General features: G+C 31.8%; 1 protein-coding gene across 1 annotated transcript in view; it reads right to left on the bottom strand.

The window, feature by feature from the left end:
* LOC127172227 (membrane-associated phosphatidylinositol transfer protein 2) overlaps positions 1–17,468 on the bottom strand; it is a 66,397-nt gene extending 48,929 nt beyond the window's left edge. The window contains 2 exon segments of the mRNA XM_051121444.1: positions 11,331–11,525; positions 17,447–17,468. Of these exon segments, the coding sequence (XP_050977401.1) occupies positions 11,331–11,408 (78 nt within the window). The 5' untranslated portion in view covers positions 11,409–11,525; positions 17,447–17,468.
* Positions 17,469–18,829: the final 1,361 nt, after the last annotated feature.

The raw sequence follows: 18,829 nt of genomic DNA on the forward strand, positions 1-18,829 counted from the left end.
TTACAATCGCATGGTTAAGTGACCCAAACTCAGAGCACATGCAAAGATGAGTTTGATACTTGCACTAAGCCATATATATTGTTATCACGAACTGCTCAGGTTGAAAAAGCACAGTTGCATTTAGCATTGTTTTTTTTTTCTTTTAACCACAACCTTATCAGGACAGAGCAGTGACCTGTTTCTGGGTCACAACTCACCAGCAGAGAAACAGTTTCTCAGTGCAACGTTTTTAAATAAACATCACCTCGTAAAAGTGAAGCAAACTGAGAGATGATGATGACCTTGCTCATGCAATTCAATTACAGCATTGTGATGCATGTATTTAGTCATCATTTAAGAAATCTGTGATGTCTGTGCAGGATGAGTAACGCACCTAAGTTTAACACTAATTCAAATGCAAGACAACCCAAAAGACAACTTAATATTGTGCTTAAATGGACAAATACGCAAACAAATATTGGAATGTATCAGTATATTCTATAGTGCATTATATCTTAAAGGGACAGCAGCCTAAAAAGGAATAATCTATATTTAATTTATATGTTAAATTTATTTATTTATTACTTTATTTTTTAATAAACTAAAAAATCTTATTGAGTATTGAGCTTTGACTGACTTTAATAATTATTTTGCGTCAAATAAATTAAAGTGCAACTTAAATGCATCAAGCCTAGGGGTGTGTGATAATGACAAAAAAAAAAAATGCATATCTTTATCTTTTCTGGAATTTTGTCAATAACTAGGCTATATTTTGCTGAGTGCGTTATTGTCCTTGTATTTTGACAAGTTTAGGACTGCCGTGGACAGCTGACTCTCAAAGCTTTTGATATGATTTATATTCTGTACGGTGATTAGTTTGCAAGAGTAACAGAAATAAACTTTTCCAAAAAAGGCCAAATTTTTCTAACCTAATTAAATGTATGTATGATCTTTTGTGTCAAATTCTTAGATTTAATCACTAAATTCAAATATTAAGACACTATAGAGCTGTTACCAATCAAATAAAATCATTATCAACAAAATTTGTGTTTGCAATGGAGAGGTGGCACAGAATCTGCATCTGAAGTAACATTTAGATGCATTTACACAGACGGTTTAAGAAAAGTTGAATACTGATATTTGAAATGATTTTGGGGAAAAAAAGGGAAAACATGCTTTAAATATATACCTAAAATTGCCAGTATGTGGTGGCAAATCACTGCATGAGTGAGTCATTGAGTCATTCATTCAACCGATTCGTTCAAACGACTTGATTTAGTAACAAAACACCATTATGTGTTGCTCAGAGATGCAAAACTATGGATGCCCGTTTCCGCCACTGAATAAAGTAATAAGCCCTGTGAAGCCGTGGTTTACAGTGAATTTATAACAGCTAAGGGGCGTTGTTAGGCACGACGCAAATTATAAATTCTCTGTAAACCACGGCTTCACAGGGCTTACTGCTTTTTTAAAATGTTATTCCATTTACTATTCCTATTTACATAGTAAGGTTTCACAAAATAAAACAGAGCAAAATAAAGTGTAATGATAATAAAAATATTATGATTCCGCCAAACGGTTGTGGTTGCAGAGCAACACAGATGTAAACAAAAGTGTAAGTTTGCAGAGTAATTTAAAACAGCTTTAAACACTGCTCAACCAATCAGAATCAAGGACTGGATCTATCCGTTTTATAATAAAGCAATAAGCCCCAAGAAGCTGTGGTTTATAGTGAATTTATAACAGCCAAGGGGCGTTGTTAGGTACAATAGAATAAATTAAAATAAAAAAGGTAATTGCAACTTTAAAAAAAAAAAAAAAAAAAAAAAAAAAAAAAAAAAAAAAAAAAAAACAGTTCTGACATTTTTTCTCAGAATTGTAAGATATAAACAAAATCATGGCACGAGATCTCGCGAGATTCAATGTATCTCGTGACGATATCCTTGCAAAACAATTTGCAGTGTTTACATTAGAGCTGCACGATTTATCCTTAAAATATGGAGATCTTGATTCAAACACCCACGTGATCTTATTCCTGAAAGACAATGATTCAGCTATGTCTATTAGGACTGTTTCACATTGTAAGCGTCAGTGGAGCGTGAGAAGCAGGTTTTGTCGCTCTCCATGTTAGTGAATCAGAGGGTCGGGGTACATATGAATGCAGAAAGAGCAACACAAACAGTCTTTTCAACCATATTATAATGATTATTTCTGTGTTACAGACATTTAAATAATAGAAGTACTGGGATAAAAGTTTATAGTTTCAGTATAAACACTTATTGTCTACAGAAGCGATCAAAACGAAAGTATCTTAACACTTGTATGTATTGTAACGCTTATCCTCTTCCAACAGGAGGTGGCAACAACTGCCTGTTTAAAAAAAAAAAAAAAAAAAAAAAAGTATGTCACCGAATCATTTATTCAGTTTTCAGGAGTCCTAATGAAATGAGACACTGACTCCTTCACTGAATGATTTTTTTTTTGTTGTTTAAATGAATATATGTTTTTAAAAGACTTAAGCAATGAACAGTTTGTCAGAACCACTAGTAAATTACGTTATTTTGTTTAGTTTTCTAATCTTTTTTTCTCCAGAATCGTGAGAGAATCATGGTCTCCAGTTGATTAAAAACAACTGGGATTCTTAAGTTATCATGAAGCTCTTACTTAAATGTTGTTTATTACTGCATATAATTCATTAAAATGGAAGTTTAATTTCATAAAGTTCAAAATGCACCCACATTTTTTTTGCATTGTCTTTTTCAGTTGAATAAAAGACTATTTTCCCTATATATTTCATCACTGAGGATTTCTTAAAAAAAAAGTTTAAAAACCTCATCTCGTCTCGTTCTCGTGAACCCAGTCTCGTGTCTTGTCTTGTCTCGTTGGATAAGTGTCTCGTCACAACCCTATAACTCATAAACTCATAATCGTGAGAAAAAGTTAGACATGAAGTGAGTTTGTCTCGCAATTTTTACTATTTCTCAGAATTGCAAATTTATTTCTCAGAATTGCGATATTATATCTCACAATGCTGAACAAGTAAACAGCGTTCAGCGTTATTTTTTATTCAGCAGGAATATAACCTACATTCCATGATGAATGCGTGCACTCTCTAGGTGTGTTTTTGTTTGGTTTATGCGATATATATTCGATAATATGTTCAAAGAACAATTACAATATTATCGTAGAGGATATATATTGCACACTCCTGAGACTCAAGCCTGAATGAACTATGATTCTGAATACCGTCAACCACTTGATAATCGCATGTTTCCGATGATCTCTAACATTTAATGACCCAGTTCAACCCTGATAATAATAATAAATAATAATAATTTAGTGCAGAAAGATGTCTTTTATGAAGGTAGAGCTGATGGTACAAAGGTATGCTGTGTTGAAAAATCTCTTTGCTCAGCATTTATGACAAAATATGAATATATCTGAAAGGCCCAGAAACTGCTGAGAGGTCATAATGAAGACGGGAAAAAGCACAGAGAGCCGTGCTGCGACTACTGTAAGTGATGGAAAGCAGAAAACCAGAGCTAAGTTTCGCCTGGCAGGATTCCTGTACACTATCTAATTACATATTTCACATGGATGACTTTAATTCAAACGAAAAATGACTAGACCCTATAAGGAGCGTCCACTGCTGCTCTCCAGTTGATTTCTACCACCTGGGATTTGCCTTCAAAATATTTGCCTGTGTTGTCGAAGCCGTGCCGGGCTCTAGCCTTAATTTAGTATCTCTGTGGATGAACGGAAAGCAAACGCTGCCCTATATGGACACGGACGGCCAAGATCGTGTGAGAGGTTTAACCTCGGTGCGACGCACCTCCGCTGCCCATCTGCGGACAGCAGAAATCACGGGAGTGAAGTTGCCCTGGCAACAGGCCTGCATCATCGTGACCTCTCCCTCCGTCTCCGCTCTCGCGCCGCAAACAAATGACTGCAGCGAGCGCCACGCTCCGGCTGATGTCACGGGTATCCATGGCAACCGGAGCTCAGCTGTGACGCTGCAGAGGAGGGGGTCTGACCGGAGGGGAGAGAAACAGGAGCGCCTGAGAAGCCGCGGGAAGTGTGATGCTGCTGTGACGGAAGCTTCAAAAAGCCAAATACCTGACGTTTCCTTGTGCACAGCGCTAAAAATGATCATACTCAATATATATAGCAATATAATTACGTTCTTGCCTTGAAATTCGTATGCAGCTAAACCAGCATTTCAACCAAACTGTCATAGTTCCCAAATAGATTTCAAAGGTTTTATGCTAAAAGTAAAATATTATAAAAATCTAGGTAAAAAGGAATACAAAGATTTTTATATACATTTATATACATATATATGTATGTATATATATATATATATATATATAAACAGCAACATTAATCCAAATATATTTTAACAAAAACATTTAATATTATATATTAAGATATAAACAATATAAAAATAAAAAATTATCTAGTTTTTATATTTATATATTTTAACTAAAACCTTTTTATATAAATATATAAGCAGCAACATTAATATACATAATAAAACACTTAATACAATAAAAAAATATATAATAAATATATACAAAATATATAAACATAAAAATACAGAAATAATAACAATAATCTGCTTATATTTTTACCTAACAAATACTAATATAATACATCAAACATTTTTTTAAGTAGTATTTTAATTAGAGGTCGACTGATGTGTGTTTTTCAGGGCCAATGCTGATACCGATTATTGCAGATCAAGTAGAAGATAACCGATATTTTGACCCAATATATAGGTCTGGTTTAAAAATTAAAATGAATGTCAAAATCAAGAATAACAAGGGCTCTGACAAAAACTTTCTTTAAATGCTTTTAAATTATTTTTTTCGGCAAATCGGTTTTAAAAATGCTTGATACCGATAACCATAAAAATGCTTAGATAGAAAGCATTTATCTATCTATTGGTCATGCCAATAATCGGTCAACCCCCAGTTTTAATAAAGCATTTAAAAATAATATAGAAATATTCACAGCTTTTTACTAGCATGTATTAATATAATACATAAATATATAAACGGCAGCATCAATCTTCATATATTTTAACTAAAACATTTTAATCTAAAATATATATAAACAGAAACATTATTCTACGATATGTGTTTTTAGGGCCAATGCTGATACCAATTATTACAGATCAAGTAGACCAATAACGGTATTTTGAACCGATATATATGTCTAGTGTAAAAACGAAAATTAATGACAAATTGAAGAACAACAAGGGCTCTGACAAAAACTCTTTAAATGATCCTAAATTATTTTACCAGCAAATCGGTTTCGAAAATGCCTGAAACCAACAACCATAAAAATGCTTATATCGGTGCCGATAATCGGTCAAGCCAACAATGGTCAACCCCATAACCCCAATAAAACATGTCAAAATATTATAGTAATATTAAAAATAATCAACTTATATTTATCATATTAATTAATATAATACATATATAAACAGCAACATCAATCTTCATATATTTTAACTAAAACATTATATATATATATATATATATATATATATATATATATATATATATATATAAATAAAACTTTTCAATATAGAATATAAATAGGAAAAGTTATTGACATATATTTAACTAAAACATTTCAAATAATATCAAAATATATAAAGAATGACATTAATCTACATGTATTATTACACATCAAGTAGGCTGATAACCAACATTTTGAACTGATATATATGTCTGGTGTAAATATGAAGATTAATGTCAAAATTAAGAATAACAAGGGCTCTTACAAATACTTTCTTTCAATAACTTTAAATTATTTTAATCGGCAAATCGGTTTTGAAAAGATATTCGGCACCTATAATCGGTCAACCCCTAGTTTTAATAAAACATTTCAAAATAATATAGAAATGTTAACAATAATCAACTTATATTTTTTACTAACATGTATTAATATAATACATAAATATATAAGCAGCAACATCAACCTACAGATAAAGCAGACCACTCTGGCAAAAACTCTCTTTAAAAATGCTTTTAAATTATTCTATCAGTTTTGAAAATGCTGATACAGATAACCCTAAAAATTCAAATAATCAGGATGATAATCTGTCAACCCCTATGTTTTAATAAAACATTTAAAAATATATATATATATAAAAATATTAACAATAATGAACTTATATTTTACTAACATGTATTACTATAACAGATAAACATAAACAGCAACATCAATCTTCATATATTTTAACAAACATTTTAATATAATATATATAAACAGTAACATTACTCTATATATTAAAACTTCAATAAAGAAAATAAATATGAACAGTTACCTACATCCATTTGAACAATTTAACAAATTTTATTACAATACATAAATATATAAACAGCAGTATTAGTCTACTTGTATTTCAATATAATTTAAAAATATCAACGATAATCTACATATATTTTTAACTAACATATTTTAATATACAGCTATTAACAATAATCTACATATATTTTTAACTAACACATTTTAATCTAACACATAAATATACAAACAGCAACATTAATCTACATATTTTAATTTTAAAAACTCCATCAATGCTTCTGAGTGATAATGCAATCAGTTTGTGTAATCAAGTCTTGAATTAACTCATTTAAACAGACTGATTCACGGAAATGCATTAAACTATACGTTTCAGAATTGGAAAGGCCATTAAAACATTAACAGAAAAAAACATCTTAAATAACACGCGGATGAGGAAACTTAATGACCAGACACAAAGTGCACTTAAAACCGCAGCAATATCCATGATGTGGCTTAATTTGATCGCTCCACCCCAGCTTAACTAATCAATCTAAATCCATAATGGACTGTAGTGCAAACGGATTACACACTAGTAGCTTCTCAGGCGCATCACACACACAGCAAAAAAGCACCACACGCCAACCACAGCAGAACTAGTTTTGTTTATATTTCCACCAGCGTCGAACATCTGTTCACGGGTCCTGACCAGAGTTCTGCTGTGTAACATGAGGCTAATAGAACGGCGCTCACACACACAAACACACACACACACCCCGGTTTAATACTACACCACCGGGGTCACACTGACGGTGTAGAGCATGCCAAACCGTGTGCCTGCCCTCCGCACGCTCATTAGGCCAACTCTGCGATGGCATGTCAATAGATGGTGCTTATAAACAGCAGAGCTCGGAAAGAATGTAAAAAAAACCCTAAATAAACAAGTGAAACTAACTTTAACAAGGACGAGGACACAAATGCTGATTCGACGTGTTAATTGGCTTCGAACTTCGATTCTCTGCGCCAAACCGAAACGATTCGACCATCAGTCATATGGACGCTACTTCACACTTTCGATGACTCACGCTTTCAGAAATCTGCTAATTAGACAACGTTCCCGCAGGACTTGAAGTCTTATGCGAGTCAACAACGCCGAGGCTCGATTCTGATGTCCACCGACTTAAATTTAGCATGCCTGTTGCAATTGGACAGTAACGTCCTGGTTGTCTATAGGGCCGCTCGCTTAATACCCTACTGACAACAGCAGTGAGAGACAGCTGCGTTGACAGAGCGCTAATTAACCTTATAAGACCATTCAGAGAAAGCCGAGCATGTGGGAGGAAGCTCAGTTAGATCTGTGGCCGTAACCTCGCTGTGAGCTCCAACAACGATCTGAGCACTCATTAAATTTCATGCAAACCTCCACAGACAGACATTTCACTAGATACTGATCTGTCGAACGCTGTACATAGAGCAGGAACTTGGTGGCAAACAAATGAACTCAAGAGACTCGAGTTTGACGTTCGCTTGTTGCTAAATTATTGTAACATTAATCTACAAAGCATTAGAAATGCATTCACAAATATTGGGTAAAACACCCTATTTTAGCATTGGTAGGACTACAAAATATTTTTGCACCTTTGCTGATAAAATTGGAATAAAAAAGCTTCGGGTTTGATGTGTTTGTTTAAAAGGCTGCACAATTTGGCCAAACATTTTGTGATTATTATATTATATATACTATAAAATAATACCAGTACTGTAAAATATGTAAAAATAAATTATTAATACTGAATTAAAATTAAATTACTATTAAAACACAAAATAATATTTCTATTCTAGTATATAACTGCAAAATAAAAATTCAGTATTTAAGAAAAATAATCTCTATAGTAAGAAAAAATATGATTTTACAGTAAAACATTATAGTTATCTAAATTTCTTAATTTTCTTAAATGTTACAACATCAAGCTTTTATTTTGGAAGAAAACTGCAGGGAATATTAAAGAAAAATAAAACAATAATACAAATTTTATTTTACATTTTTATTTTATTTTGGGAGAAATGCAGAGTGTATTTATAAAAAATAATATTACATATTTAATTTCTGCATTTTCTAATATTAAACTATCAACCTTTTATTTTCACAGAAAACTGCAAGGAGTATTAAAGAGAAATAATATAATAATACAATTTATATTTAACAGTGCAACTGTACAATTATAATACTAATATTTATGCTTATCTTTTTTTTTTTTTTTATTTTGTTTTTTTTAATACTTAAACCATAAATAAGCATTTATTTTGGAGGAGAAATCCAGGGAATATTTTAAAAATATATATATTGTACAAATTGTTTTGCACTAAAATTGTACAATTATAATACTAATATTTATTGTTGTTTTAATGTCTTCATTGTCTAATATTAAGTCAGCTTTCATTTTGGGCTGAAAACTGCAATGAGTGTTAAAGAAAAATAACATAATAATGCCGTTTTACAGTGCAATCTTAATTTTAATTTTTTTTTTTTCTCATTTTTAATTCTTAAACCATTAAGCATTTATTTTAGAGGAGAAATGCAGGGAATATATTATATTAAAATATTAAAAATATATTATAATGCAAATTATTTTATAGTAAAAGTGTACAATTATAATATAAATATTTATTGTGGTTTTAATTTCTACATTTTCTAATATTAAATTATCAAACTTTTATTTTGTTGGAAAACTACAGGAGCCCTTAAAGCTTCTCTTTTGTTTTGAACAGCTGATTTAATTTTGATTAATTATAATATTATTTTAGAATTGAAACTGTTTGCCAAATTTTGTTTGTTGTTTTTTTTTTTTTTAGCTTGGCCCAGTGCATTATGGGATTATGTGATTGCTATCTTTAAGTATCGCTGTTACGTTGCCTTAACATTTGGCCAAAACGGGGAAAAAAGCTGCCTATCGTCTTTTGTGACTATGATGTTTTGCAAAGCTGTCTATCTAGGAAGCTTGCTAGATTTTAGAACACTATAGCTATTTTGTCAGCCAATAACATGAAGTTAACCAACCATATTAGCCCTTCTAGAACCACACAACATCTACATTAGCACATCACAGTTGTCTGTATTGATTCCCGGCTGCCGATGAGCATCAGCGTTTCTCCATCAGCTCGCTGCTTTCGGCATCAGCACAACGCGTAAGGTGCTTCCTGCCTCGCCAGCAGCCACAACTTCTCTCAGAGGATCGTGGGCCAAATTTAGTGAAATATTTAGAGCACGCGTCGTACCAAAAACAGATGTGAAACCCAGTCTTTGCTCTGTATAACTACACACGTACATCATATCTGAATGGTTGAAGCATGCATTTTACTTTCACTGCATTTGACCCAGAGAGTACAGCATGTTTCAAAAAGGAAACACCAAGCCAGCCAGCTGTGAGTCACAGCTTTTTGTATGCTACGCGCTTCATTTCGCACCGAAACAACAGAAGAAGTGCATGACGCGCTTAAAAGGAACACCCAAATATGAAGATTCAGTCATTATTATTTCATACCCGTGTCGTTATACACCCACAGGCTGTTATTTTTTCTGTGGAACACAAAAGGAGATTCACACAGCTCTTTTCCACAGGCTTCACAGTGACCATATGAACCAAACACCATTAAAATAACCCAAATGACTCAGCGTAAGTCCTCTGAAGATACATGTTAGTTTTCTGTGAGGAACAGACCACTGTAAGTCATAGGTCTCAAATAAAATATGACACAGATTAGCCACCGTTGGTTTTTTGTGTGTCGTGGTCAAACCGTATTGACGTCAAACAAGTTTATTTCTTCTGTTGAGCACAAAAGAAGATATTTTGAAGAATTTTGGTAACCAAACAGTTGACGGCAGCCATTGACTTCAATAGTAATACTATGAAAGTCAATGGGTACCATCAACTGTTTGACGACAGAATGTTCATTTTTGGGTAAACTATCCTTTTAATAGTTAAATTAAATTTTAGCAATCTAAAGCCATGTCTAATTAACTGAAATCATGAAACTTATACAATTTACCAACAATTTATTGAAAGTTGTCATTGTTCACTTTTAGGGCTTTATGAAATATATTTGTATCCTCAAATTCTGTTTTAACTTTCCCAAACTCCATTTTTTCTAGATTATTTTTTTTGGGGGCTCCATTTTAAAGGGACAGTTCACCCAAAAATGAACATTGTGTCATTGTTTCCTCATCCTCATGTTGTTCCAAAACTGTTTGAGTTTATTTCTTCTGTTGAGCACAAAAAAAAAAAAAAAAAAAAGATATTTTGAAGATTTTTGGTAACCAAACCGTTGACAGCAGCCATTGACTTCCATAGCATCTAAAAAAAAATTTTAGGGCCCTATGAAATACATATATTTTTCCTCAAACTCTGTTTTACTTTTCCCAAATTCCATTTTTTGGGGCTCTATTTTAAAGGAACAGTTCACCCAAAAATGAACATTGTGTCATCAATTACTTTTTTTTGATGATTAAATTAACCATTTCTAATTAACTGAAATCATAAAACTGATACATTGTTAAACAAAAGTTTAACAAAAATGTAATTTTTAGGGCTCTATGAAATATATTTTTTCCAAATTTCCAAACTTTGAGGATTAAATAAACTTTAACAGCCAAAAAGCATTTATAATTTACTGAATTCATAAAAACAAGTTCATTTTTTTTTTTTAATTATTGTTTTATTATTATTATTTATATTTTTTACAATAATAGGAATAAGACATTTTTTGTTTTTCAGAAATTCAATAATTTTCTGGTAATTCCTGAAATCATACGGTCCTACCTTATATTACAACTAAAGTCACAATATTTGATTTGAGATCTGTAATAGTTGATATTTTTGATAAAGTACTCATTTTAAATTGAAAATATACTGTCTTGTCATACAAAGACGTTGTATGATTTCAACAAGAGCTGTACAATACTTGACAGACGTGGTGTTTCTGAACATCGTTGTATGACAAAGATCTGTGTGATAATCACTAAATGGCGACTTTAATGCAAGATAAAATCATGAGCAAACCTGAATCATGTAGAGCTGAGCGATGCGGTACTCCTCCACGCTCATGGGCATGGGGATGCGGTACTCTTTGATCAGCATGTTGGCCGTGGAGCGGGGCTGGGGCTGGAAACGCTCCGCTGGGTCAGGGGCAAATCCACCAGGACGGCCCTTAGCTCGAGTGCATCAGAGAGAAGGAGCCGAGCTCATTTCTCAGACCTGGGGAGAAAACAGACAAACAGACAAATCAGACTTTTCAAAATCATCTACGAACATCCAGCAGATAGTGCCAAGATCAAGCATCCCAGAGATGCCCATCTGATAATAAAATAATTGAAGATTTTGTTCTCAACTCAGGTGTTTTATATTGTGGTTCTCCAGTGAAAATATCTTAACTTCCCTGCCAAACACGGCAAACATGGGTTTCCACATTTTAACTGTTATATGCTTGGTGGCGCTATTACGCACCCCCTGAATGAGTACGGAATCTCCTAATCAAAACCGCAGATGCGGAAAACGCAGACGGAATTGCACGGAATTAATGCGGAACATCACGGAATTTGTCAAAGTTCGGATTAATTAATCAAAAGTAGGTCATAACAATATGGACTAATATTTGTATTGTTCAGCAGAATGTACATACTACTACTACTAAAATTATTAAAACTTTATTTGTAAGGAATAATCATATATTTCTTCAATGTTTCAATTGTGATAGCAAATCCCCTTTATTTCCCCTTAATTTGTAATTTTCATTAATTAAAAGATAAATGCTTTATGCCACATTTTAAACCACATCAGTCTTAATAACTACTGTTAATTTTGTGTTTAATCATTTATATGTGATATATAATTGTCCGTGAAGGCTGGAAGTGAAAAACTCCTTATATTCAGGTGTGCAGAATTATTAGGCATGTTTTCATTTACAGCTAAAATGAGCCAAAAAAGAGATTTAACCCAGACTGAAAAGTCCAAATTATTAAATGCCCATGAGAAGAATGCAATACTAATGCATTACAAGAATTTGCAAAGTTAAGGCTTGACCATTGGACAGTGAAATGCTTGTTGAGTCTGCATGGTCAGAAAAAACAGGTGGAGAAGAAAAGATGCATGTTAACTGCAAAAGAATTAGGAATTAAGGTGAAGAATTAGGTGTGACACCATCAGGAACCGTTTCCAGTTCTCCAGCGCCACCATTTTCCAGAACTGCAACCTACCTGGAGTCTTCAGAAGTACAATGTGTCAGGTTCTCAGAGACTTTGCTTGGTAAAAAATCCTAAAAAATGCCCCTTACTTAATAAGAATAACAAGCTGACGTCTTGTGAAATTAATTAGTAAGTTTTGGGAGTTCATTTTAGTCCATCTCTGCAAGTCAGACTTTTCAGGATAAGAGACTAAACATGAACTCCCAAAACTTACTGCCAGATTTTGGAAGATAAATTCTTGAATCAGAGGTACAAGAGGATGTGATGCTTGTCCTTCAAGAGTGTTATCTGAAGGACTTATCTGAAGACTTATCTGTCTCTAAAGCATATAAAAAAACTGTCTTCATGTATTTCACAACACATCAGCTTGTTATTCTTATTAAGTAAGGGGCATTTTTTAGGATTTTTTACCAAGCAAAGTCTCTGAGAACCTGACACATTGCACTTCTGAAGACTCCAGGTAGGTTGCAGTTCTGGAAAATGGTGGCGCTGGAGACTAAACGGTTCCTGATGGTGTCACACCTAATTCTTCACCTTAATTCCTAATTCTTTTGCAGTTAACATGCATCTTTTCTTCTCCACCTGTTTTTTCTGACCATGCAGACTCAACAAGCATTTCTCTGTCCAATGGTCAAGCCTTAACTTTGCAAATTCTTGTAATGCATTAGTATTGCATTCTTCTCATGGGCATTTAATAATTTGGACTTTTCAGTCTGGGTTAAATCTCTTTTTTGGCTCATTTTAGCTGTAAACGAAAACATGCCTAATAATTCTGCACACCTGAATATAAGGAGTTTTTCACTTCCAGCCTTCACGGACAATTATATATCACATATAAATGATTAAATACAAAATTAACAGTAGTTACTAAGACTGATGTGGTTTGGAATTGGTAAAATGTGTTTGGAAAAAAAATATGACCAGAATATCAACATGCCTAATAATTCTGCACACAGTGTACACAACACAGAATTTCTGAGAAAAATAAACATTTCACAAGGCTGTTGTAAGAATAAATAAAACTTGTTTTTATGCATTCAAATATTTAGGCATGCTAGAACACAGAATTTGCTAACAATAAAACATAAAGTGGGCAAAAATAAAACATTTCATAGAGCCCTAAACGTGTAATTTTTGTTACATTTTTAATAAACTGATTGTTTAAGTTTCATGATTTTAATTATTTAGACATGCTTTTTGATTAATAAAATTTTATTTAACTATTAAAAAGGAGTCCAGAAGGAGTCTAGAAAAATAATGCGATCGTCAACAATAAACAGCACATAAATGAAAACTGCCTAATGTTACAGAGTAAAATGCTGATCCAGGAAGTGGTAAATGACTGTGAAACTGGGGGGGTGTTGATTAAAACGATCTACTGCATCTATACTTTGATCATCGTACTGAATACGATCCGGATGTAGATTTGATAAAAAAAAAAAAAAATTCAGCTTCAGATTATTTTCTCAGCTTCTTCTCAAAATAGGCTTTGATCTTTATTTTTATGTACTGCATGTTTAGATAGTCATACAAATAATATTATGGGGGCCATGAAATTTTAGTAAAAATGATCAAAAATGCTGGCAAGGAAAGAGTTAACAAACTTTCATGGTAAACCACAAGATTTGCATAAATGCTTAAAAAAGGAACTTAATTCAAGGTCTAAAAGCTCTCTCAATATCTTGTGCAACTTGCTTCTTGAGTACGTTTTTAGTTTGAAACATGTTGAAATATTTTTGCGGTGACACTGACAAAAATAAGGATTAAGAAAATTAAGAAAAACAGCAGATTTGACATTTTGCATGTGCAAGTGTTGCATGTGGATCTCCCATGAAAATATCTAAAGATGATCTTTATCATAAACCACATGAATTTTGCAAGTTGTCAAAATGCTTAAAAAAAAAAAAAAAAAAAAGAAAAAAAAAAAGAATCAACTCACTTCAAGATATTTTGTCTAAAGACAAAAATACCGATTAAGAAAATGACTAAAGATGCATTTTTTTAAAGACTGACCACTTTGATCAAGTAGTTTCTTAAAAAAAAAAAAAAAAAAAGTCTGAAAAAAAATAGCAAAAAATATCAAAATGGTCAAAAATGCTCTCTCAAATGCATCCATACACAGAAAAACTGCAATACTCCCAGAGATGCCTTTCTAATGCATGCATATAGAAAACCAAAAAATAAATAAATAAAAACAATTTAACTTACAGATCTTTGCTTTTAAATGCTGCATAATGTGGCTGTCAAATTACATTGCGTACATAGTAAATCATCATAAACCGCAGAAATTTAGCAAGATGTGGTTAAAAGATATTTTCTCTGAAGACAAGTCGTATCTATTGCAAGTTTGCTTCTTGAGTAAATCTATCTTATTTGAAGGATGTGGAAGTATTTTTACAGTAACACCAACACAAAAATACTAATTAAGGAAATTACTCCAGAAGCCATTTTTGAAAGTTATACTGAGCTTGATACTTGAGATTTAGTTTTTAAAATCAAGTGTTGCCTAATGTTGTTCTCTCACAGAAACATCTGAACATAATTAACCTTCATCATAAATCACACAAATTGCAAAATGCTTAACAAAAAAGAGAAACTCTCTTCAAGATATTTTGTCTAAAAACAAGTCCTAATATCTTATGTAAGTTTGCTTGTTGAGTAAAAATATCATGCTTTGAAGGATACTAAGATATTTTAAAGACAAAAATGCTGATTAAGATAATGACTAAAGATGCATTTTTAACAAACTGATCACTTTAATCAGGTAAAGTGTCTTAAAAATAAAATCTAGGAAAAAAAAAAAAAAAAATCTAAAAAATCTTTAAAAAATCTAAAGCCATGTCTAATTAACTGAAATCATGAAACTACAAATGTAACAACAATTTGTTACATTTGAACAAAATTCATTTTTTAGGGCTCATGGAATATATTTGTTTCCTCAAATTCTGTTTTATTTAATCAAATTTAAAGGTTTAAATAAACTTTAATAATCAAAAAAGCATTTCTAATTAATTCATAAAAACAATTTATTTGTAAAAATATTATTAGAATATATTTTTTTATTTGTTTTATTTATTTTACAACAACAGGGCTCTAAGAAAGTTTTGTTTTTTAGAAATTCTATATTCTGTATTTAAATTTTTCTGAAATCATAGGGTCCTACCTTATATGACATCTAAAGTCGCAATATTTGATTTGAGATCTGTGATAGTTTTTACAATATGATGATGACAATGATAATATTTTTGATAAATTAAATGTAAATTAAATGTCCCAGAGATGCCTTTCTAATGCATGCATATGGGGAACCAAAAAAATAAATAAAAAATAAAACGATAATTAAATTTAGAGATAACCGCTTTTAAATGTTATCTCTAAATTTAACATTTAGAGATAAATGTTAAATTTATCTCTAAATTTAACTGGAAAACAAGACAAAGGAAAACAAGACAAAACTACTGATTAAGAAAATTACACCAAACACATTTTTAAAAGAAGAACTGCTTTAAAAAAAAAAAAAAAAAAAAGAATAAATGAATAAATAAATAGAAAGATATTTTGAATAATTTTGTTAACCAAACAGTTGACGGCAGCCACTGACTTCCATAGCATCTAAAACTGCTATGGAAGTCAATGGGTACCGCCCACTGTTAATTTCTAGGTGAACTATCCATCTAATGGTTAAATTTGAGTAATCTAAGTAACTGAAATCATGAAACTTATACAATTTAACATCAATTTATTACATTTTTAAAAAAAAGGTTATTTTTAGGGCCCTATGAAATATATATTTTTTCCTCAAATTCTGTTTTGTTTATCAAATCTAAAGGTCTAAATAAACTTTAATAATCAAAAGGCATTACTAATTAATTGAATTCATAAAAACAATTTTTTTTTTAATTATTATAAGTTTATTACTTTTTTATTTATGATACTTTTTATAAATTAAATGTCCCAGAGATGCCTTTCTAAGGCATGCATACAGAGAACCAAAAAGAAAGAAAGAAAGAAAAACAATAATTAAATCTAGAGATCTTTGCTTTTAAATGTTGCATAATCCGGTTGTCAAATTAAATTACATACATAGTAAATCATCACAAACCGCATAAATTTAGCAAGATATGATTCAAATATATTTTCTCAGAAAACAAGTCTTAATATCTAATGCACGTTTGACTAAATTAATCATGTTTGAAGGATGTTGAGATTTTTACAAGAAAACTAGACAAAACTAATGATTAAGAAAATTACACCAGATGTGTTTTTAAAAGATGAACTGCTTTTATCAAACAAAGGGTTTAAAAAAAAAAAAAAATTAATAAAAAAAACAACAGTTTGAGACGCTGAAAGACTGCACAGAAAACACAGATGGAATGGATCTAAATACACAATTATATAAATATACAAACAAATTGTACAAACAGAACTCACTTTTTCACTTTGGTTTATATGTTGAGTAATGAACATGAAACAAAATACAATAAATACATAGAGAAACACAGATAAAGCATCTTTAAATTAAAACGCTCATTAATAATCTGTATTCCTCTGTTTACAAAGTAGCATATTCTATATTACTTATCAGAAATAATTATTTACAAATCATTACTTCTAATTACTTATTAGAAAACCACTGGCAAAGCTTCTTTAAACTTAAACGCATATTTAAAACCTGTGTATTTCTCAGTTTACAAAAGTAGCATATTCTATATTACTTCATTATCACTCGCAAACCCAAAACCAGCAGATGTTCTGTATAATCACACAGGCATTATGTATTGAGGCATAGTGGTCTCAAACACATGCAGCAACTCGCGATTAATAAATACAGTGTTACTGTACACCAGCAATGCTGGAATGCAATCCAACCGTCCAGGAATGACATCTATGCAAACGACTTTCACAAAAAAAAAAAAAAAAATACTAAACTCTGACCTTAGGCTGCCGTAAGAAACGTAAATCCACCTGCTGATGACACAGAGGTTACTCTCCTGGGCGCGTCACATGACACAGGCCGCTTAGCGTAAGACGGATTATCCGCAGACAACTTACCCAACTCTTCCCTGAGAGGTAAAGCTGAGCGTGTGCGTGCAGAAAGGTGAGCTGGTGTAAACACAGACACCGTAGGGCTCATAAACAATCGCCCAACATCATCCAAGCGACCATCTCAAGGTTCCCAAGAGGGGCCATGTTAGGTGCAACAGCTGTCGGCGCTAAAAACGGCATCCGTGACGAAAAAATATCTTGCTATTTGGTCTAAAAATAGCTGGAATGGCTGGGTTACGTCATCCACACTCGCAGTAAAAAGGTTTGCGCTGTGATTGCGCTGCCTTGCCCCTGGTGAAAAGGAAGCATTCAAAACAATTACAATAGATTGGCTGGACCCTCGACGAGTCTCTAAATATAGTAACAATAATCAAAGGGTCACAAAAGGAAAGGTTAGAGACCAAACGATTGTTTAGCACCACTGCCTCATTCCAAAACACTCCAAAGCTTGGATATTAATGTAGGAAATTATAAGCTATAGTTCACTGTTCATTGTTTCTACATCCTCATGTTGTCCTGCATTTAATTTTTTATTACTTACTAAATAAAGAAAAAATATTTTAAATGCTTAACTACACTACTGTTCAAACGTTTGTGGCGTGCACGATTTTCTTTTAAGGAACTATATTTTTATTCAGCATGGATGCATTAAATTGATGCAATAAAGTGGCAGTAAAGACTTTTATAATGTTGCAAAATGTTTCTATTTCAAATAAGTTTTATTTTTCTATTTAAAAAAAACTTCTGAATGATACTGAACATTTAGAAAATCCAACATTATAATATATAGTATGAAATATACTATATGTGATCTGATACAGGTTACATTTAACAGTTTTAATAGATTATTAGTGTCATGAAAGATTAACTTTTGAGTGTTGATGTTGAAGATGTACACTACCAGACAAAAGTTTTTTAAAAGATTTTAATGTTTTTTAAAGAAGTCTCTTCTGCTCTCCAAACCTGCATTTATTCAATCCGAAATGCAGCAAAAACAGTACAATTTTGAAATATTTTTGCTATTTAAAATAACTGCTTTCTATTTGAATATATTTTTAAATGTAATTTATTTCTGTGATTTCAAAACTGAACTTTTAGCATCATTACTCCAGTCAAATGATCCTTCAGAAATCATTCTAATATACTGATTTGCTGCTCAAATAACATTTAGTAGTATTATTATGTTGAAAACAGCAGAGTAGAATTTTTTCAGGTTTCTTTAATGAATAGAAAGTTCAGAAGAACAGCATTTATCTGAAACAGAAATCTTTT

The sequence above is a fragment of the Labeo rohita genome, chromosome 10 (genome assembly GCF_022985175.1).
Source record: "Labeo rohita strain BAU-BD-2019 chromosome 10, IGBB_LRoh.1.0, whole genome shotgun sequence".
Classification (NCBI taxonomy): domain Eukaryota; kingdom Metazoa; phylum Chordata; class Actinopteri; order Cypriniformes; family Cyprinidae; genus Labeo; species Labeo rohita.